This window comes from Ptychodera flava, chromosome 13 (genome assembly GCF_041260155.1).
Source record: "Ptychodera flava strain L36383 chromosome 13, AS_Pfla_20210202, whole genome shotgun sequence".
In the NCBI taxonomy this organism is placed as follows: Eukaryota; Metazoa; Hemichordata; class Enteropneusta; family Ptychoderidae; genus Ptychodera; species Ptychodera flava.
In genome coordinates, this window is record NC_091940.1 from 24,507,281 (window position 1) to 24,513,237 (window position 5,957).

At 44.9% G+C, this 5,957-nt stretch overlaps 1 protein-coding gene across 1 annotated transcript; it reads right to left on the reverse strand.

The window, feature by feature from the left end:
* Positions 1–2,483: 2,483 nt before the first annotated feature.
* On the reverse strand, positions 2,484–4,810 carry LOC139147900 (forkhead box protein Q1-like). Its single transcript, XM_070719116.1, has one exon. It carries the CDS (start codon positions 4,421–4,423, stop codon positions 3,200–3,202), a length of 1,224 nt encoding a protein of 407 aa, XP_070575217.1. The 5' UTR covers positions 4,424–4,810; the 3' UTR covers positions 2,484–3,199.
* Positions 4,811–5,957: the final 1,147 nt, after the last annotated feature.

Sequence of the window (5,957 nt, forward strand, 5' to 3'; positions counted from 1 at the left end):
GAACAAGCGGACACGGTCTGGCGGGCCACCATTACTCTGCGCGAATTAGTCGTCAGTGCTAGCCTTTTCCACATCAACAACAACAACAACAACAACAGTGTTGACAGCTTGGAACTTGCAAAAGCGACGGCGAATTAGCCGTTAGACGTATGTGTACACACAAACACCCCCTAATATGATTAATTGCCTCCAAAAATTATGTGTCGACGTCGCTGGGCACGTCTAGCGCTTTCTCTGAAGAGCAATTACAGAAATAAATAGAAAATCAATTTCATTATTGTCTGTTTCACTTGTTGTTGTGTTTCACTGTCTAGGGAATTCGAAAAGATTGTCAACTTCGTTGAATATATGACAGAATAAACAAAGTAAGACAGAATCACCGAGATCAATTAACCAGTGAACTTTCTCGTCTGACAAGAGTTCACAAGGCTCGGCCCCCTTTTTGTGTCTGGCCATTGATTTCGTCATGATGGCGCATTTTGTCGACTTGTTTTTTTGGTCCTGTAGTTACAACAAGGATTTTGTTCCTTCTGGTAGAGCGTGGGGAAGATTGGGGTTGGGAGGGCGGGGGTGTGCTAGATCACAGCTACTAACTTCGGTAGAGACAAAACCCCACACCATACAGGGGGAGTCTTTTTTGAAAGAGCTCCATCACCTCATGTTTTGTAAAATTATATGTCAAGATGGTAGTTTGATAAGACACAAAATTGCAGAAAATGTCCATAAAGCAATATGTAATGGTGACCTCTTGGTTCACATTTCTGGAAATAACGACTCTTATAATGACATGGAATGAACACAAGTATATTGACCGCTGCGATATTGGTCTACACTGTACATACTCCCATCTCAGCACTGCAGCAACGTGACGACGCCGTCAACCCGCTGACGTCTTGATCGCTCTCTCGCTTTCTCTTATCGCTATGCGATCGTGACCGAAAGGTGTAGCGCATTTATCCTGACATGCAGTATTATTTATCTTATTGAATGTTCGACGAGATAAATGAATTCTTTGCATTTAATTAATTTCACAACATCAATAATGATCAAAAATATGTGGTCGGGAAAACTGGAGTCGCGTCCAGTGTAACACCCGCTCACGTTTTAAAATACAGTCATTTTTTATATATAATTTAACGGTATGAACCCTGTTAGTTCTGTTCACCAAAACTGCCCAAAATAAACTCAAAAACAGTATTTTCTTCCATAATTGCTGGCAAAGTTATATATTATTAGATCCCTGACATAAAATATACAGGCGAAAAAAACTGTGTCGCTAAAACCGTTACAACTTTAAAAATAACCCGTTTTGAAACGTTGTCAAGATAGTTTTTCAATACATTTATTCTAAATTGTACACCTCAAGAAAGTGTCCGAATGGTCAAAGTGCGCTGCAATTGGGTTATGTAAAACTGTCGCAACAAGCTGGTGTCATGTAAACTCGTCAACGGAGTCAAGTATTTCTAACGGCGATATTTCTACATGAAAACCATCGGGAGAAACTGTACAACGTTGCCTAACTACGCTTACCGTTGTTGTCTTATGTTTTATCGGACACAAAGCGATATGTACATCACGTGAGGTGACGTTCGTAAATATCAAACAGATGAAAAAAAATAAGGAATACGCTAGTGCTTGGGCTAGTAATGAGACCGTTGGCAAAATTGCAATAAGCAGAATTTTTGAGTCGTTGACAACTGGCAGGAACGGTAACGGTTTTGTCAAATGCTCCTCCGTTCTTGAATTATGACAAGTTTTAAGAAGAAAATGTGTTCTAGTGAAGGGATAGGATTTGCTAAAGACAAAGGTAACAACAATTCCAATTTAGTGCTGACTTCGTGTCTACTGGGGCAATCAGGAATACAAAGTCTTGCATTTGATTTGGACAACGGCAAGCGGAATCACATTGCTGTGGATGCCGAATTATAATCAGATTTAGGATCGCGTTTTGCTGGCAATCCTAGCAAATTTCCCCTCCTCAACGGACACTCCCGGAACATCGTCCGCACACACACACACACACACACACACACACACACACACACACACACACACACACACACACACACACAAACACACACACACACGCGATACAGGGCGGGGGCTGCCGTATATACCAGCGAAAGTGCCATCGGAATCGGATGGTTGGCTGGGCGTGCGATGGAAAATAAGTCTGCATTGTGATTGACAACACGCAAGGGTCGAAACTAGACTCGATACAGGTACCGTGGCGTCAGCCGATGGTCGGACCGGGAACCCGCACACTGTTGAAGTGGGAAAGTCGAGCGACAGAGCGCGTTTGGAAAATGTCAAAGTGTGCTGGCGGCGGTCACGACACTGCCGCGAATATCACGATTGTGTGCATTTCGCTCGTGCGCAACGACAAATGCACTCGTATGTGACTACATCGACCGCTCTGGAAACGGTTCAAGACATTTTAAATCTCACTGCCTTTATAACAAACACAACAAAAGTACCACGAATGATTTCCTAATATCGGAAATTCTCGAATAATTTAATCAAACCTAGAATGCCAAGATGGAGTCAGCCATATAGAAACAAGTGACATCTGTAAGCCATTTTCACTGTAAGCCCAAACATTCTATTGAAGAAAAAGCAACATGATTCATTTGATTGAGTTATCCACGACAGGTGCGACGTGGGTCCAAAGTTTACATCACAAAATATTAACTCATTTTTTGTCCTCTTAACAGCACACGGTGTTATACAATCAGACCTCAGGCACGTGCAATTTCGACTTCGTCGATTGTCACCAGCTTGGCAAAACAAAAAATATATATATGACAAACATTTGGATTTTTGTTTCCATCTTAACGACAAAGTGATGTCTACGTCGAAAACTGTAAAACTTACTGAGATTTTCTCCTTAGGCCTGACCACGGTAAATGCCGCAAACGTTAGCCATATTCTGCCTCATTTCATCGTTCGGCTCATCAATAGAAATAAGTCCAAATAAACCAATTAAATAGATACGACCTTCTGTTTGGAAAGAGATAGCTCGTCCTGTTTCGATCCCATCACTAACTACATATGTACAAACTGAACATTATTTACAATGTACGGAAAATGAAACGATAATGTTCATTGAATGACGATAGCGGCAGCTCTTGCTGTTTGTTTGGATTTCACATTTGACTATTTCCTAATTGTTGTTGGTTTTTAATCCAGTTTTTTTTTCTCATGATATCAAATTTTCAACACTAAAATTGTTCACTGATATGCGATGTACGAGATTTCCATTCGAGGGCCTGGTTGCACTTTCCCGGGCTTGTCTTGAGCTTACTCTAAGATCTTCGGGCATCAGGCTTTGGAACGAAGAAGAGGACGACGAGGCAGCGGCGGCGGCGGCAGCAGCAGCAGCAGCGAGCGAGGCTTGATGGGCGGCGTGCGCTGGTAGCTGTGCTTTGGCCAAGTGCGTTTGTGCCCTGACGTGGTGCTGCAGGGCCTCCAGTGCTGGGTATCGGTAGCCAGGTGGCAAAAGTCCTTGGTAGTAGGGAGCTAAAATGCCGTGGTGGTAGGCCGCTGGTGTGGGACCGACTAGAGCGGCGCTGATTCCTGGTCCGGAGACGGCATACCCGAGAAGTTTGCTTCTTTCGTAAAGTTCATGTTGGTGCAAAATTAGTCTCTGGTGTTCAACGCCGTTCACACTGACTATCCTACCTGGCCATGCTCCGTGCGACGGTGCAGCAACAACCACAGTTGAATCGGTCTGCAGAAGATGGGAATTTTCATCCGTGGCCTTGCCGAGTATGCTGTCGATGGCAAAGGGACTGTTGAACTTCTTTCCGCTAGCGTCCCCGAGGGAAGCAACTTCGTCACATCGCTTAGCTGCATCACTCTTCGACCTTTTGCGATTTATTCTCTTTCTGCGGCGTCGGAAAACTCCGTCAGCGAAAGTATATTCGCTGTTTTCGTTGATCGTCCAGTAGTTATCTTTGCCCCAGGGTCGCGAGGGGTCCCTCAACACTTTGGTGAAGCACTCGTTGAGCGAAAGGTTATGCCGTACGGAGTTTCTCCAACCGGTGTAACTTCCACGAAAGAACGGATATTTTTTCATTAAATAGTCATTAATCTCGGCCAAGGTTAATTTCTGGGTTGGCGATTCTTGAATCGCCATAGCAATCAAGGCGATGTACGACAACGGGGGCTTCGGATGGCGATGATAAGTCGGTTTCCCCGTCGTCGTCGCGCCGGTCGTCGTCGTCGTCGTCATCTTTGGCATCGCGGAAGAAGCTTGCTTTTCTTCGCCGGCCACATGATGCACCGCTCCATGGTTAGATTCGGATTCTTTTGTGTCGGCTGTGATCTGGGAGTCGTGTTCGGCGATCTCTTCCGTCTCGTCGTTGGCGGGGGACATACTGTGGTGCGGCATTGAGTCTTCCAGCAGGATAGAATCTATCATCTTCGCGTGAGATGAGCGTGAAAAAAGAATAAGAAGGCCGACGGGGACGACAAATTTCCTAAACGGCGGAAACGTCCACTTCCAGATTTTATCAGGAACACTCGAGTTCCGATACCAAATAACTGTTTATGTATATATAAGAGCTGTCTCCTGTGTGTACACCTGACGGGACAATATAACTTACGTGAAGTATGGATAGGCCCGCTCTTTCCTCTTCGCTCCCGCTCAAATAAACTGAGTACGATTCAAGTGGACGGTTGAACTTTCGTAGTGGTGCCTTCCTGTGGCTCACACGTCGAGTGTTGGAGGCATAATGTTTTTTTATGAAAAAAGTTACCTTCCAAATGGCCAACGCTGAAGAGCATGGAGCGAGCTTTTGAAGCTGTCTGTCTGCAGAGGGCGGGGCAACTGTCAGATAAATTATGACCGCCCTAGCCACGTGATGCATTTCGCTATGGCTTTCACGACCCCCTCCCCCAGGTCAACCCTTCGGTGGGCGTCGAAAAAAGGTGTTATAGAAAACACAAATTATCACGCTTTCTCTCTCTTTCGAGACGAAAAACCAACTTAAACAGTGTTTGCATGTCAATTAAGTCCAAGGAGGTTTCGGCAAGCTGACCTTCATCAGAAAGTGAACTTCATGTTGTAGCTATTAGTTTCGCACAAAATCGTGATGGAAATATTATTCTTTGTTTATTCACTGAAATTAATGGTTTAAGTGCGGGCGTGCACGTCTATATCTGTAGTTCAGTGGCCCTGCCAATAATCTATCGTCTAAATTACTTATGTTCGCTGTCGGTATTCATTAAATTTTACTTATTTCTCTGCCCTTTCAGTTAAGCTGAGTTTATGTATCATCAACGGAGCCGGTTTAATGAGGTTGCAAAAACGACCCAAATCGAGAAGGTGGCGATCTCGGTGACCTTGCTTGCCGCAGTCCGCATTCTTGATCGTGTTTGTCTTTAGAAAGTGATGGCAAGGTCTCAATCCAAGCAACGCATCGAAATGTTATTTTCGACTTGGAGGTAAACTCTGTAAAGGTTCGCAATTACCTATGAAGCTAGAGGGCCTTTATACATGTGAGGGAGAACTACCGACCGCCCACCAGGCCGCCGTGCATCCAGTGTTCTGCTGTCGCGCAGCAGTTCATGCAGGTATCCACTGTATCCCACGCTCGTTCACCTGGTAAAATACAGAGAGCGGCCGGTTTTTCGGTCTTAGATGATTTTTTTACTCGTGAAATATCGTGCGCGCTGTGGCCAAAGCTTCGCATGCGCATTCTGATTAACCAACGCGGAGTTTCCGATGTGTGTCCGGCAACGCTTTCTCGGAGTCGCTTTCCCCTGAACTCCACAAAGCGACATGTTTAAATTACTAGCTTGCGAAAAAATGGAAGTAAGCTTACTGTTAGAATAAAGAGTTGTGACAGCGCCCCTTTTGTGCAAAGGGCACTGTTTGCTAACATGTCAAGCCGGAGTACAAACAGAAAGTGACTCGATCGACCTGGACGAGGTGAACGTTACCGGTGATGGGG

What these genes read in the sequence shown, in the direction of transcription:
- LOC139147900 (XM_070719116.1), bottom strand. Translation starts at nt 4,423, where the DNA reads ATGATAGATTCTATCCTGCTGGAAGACTCAATGCCGCACCACAGTATG.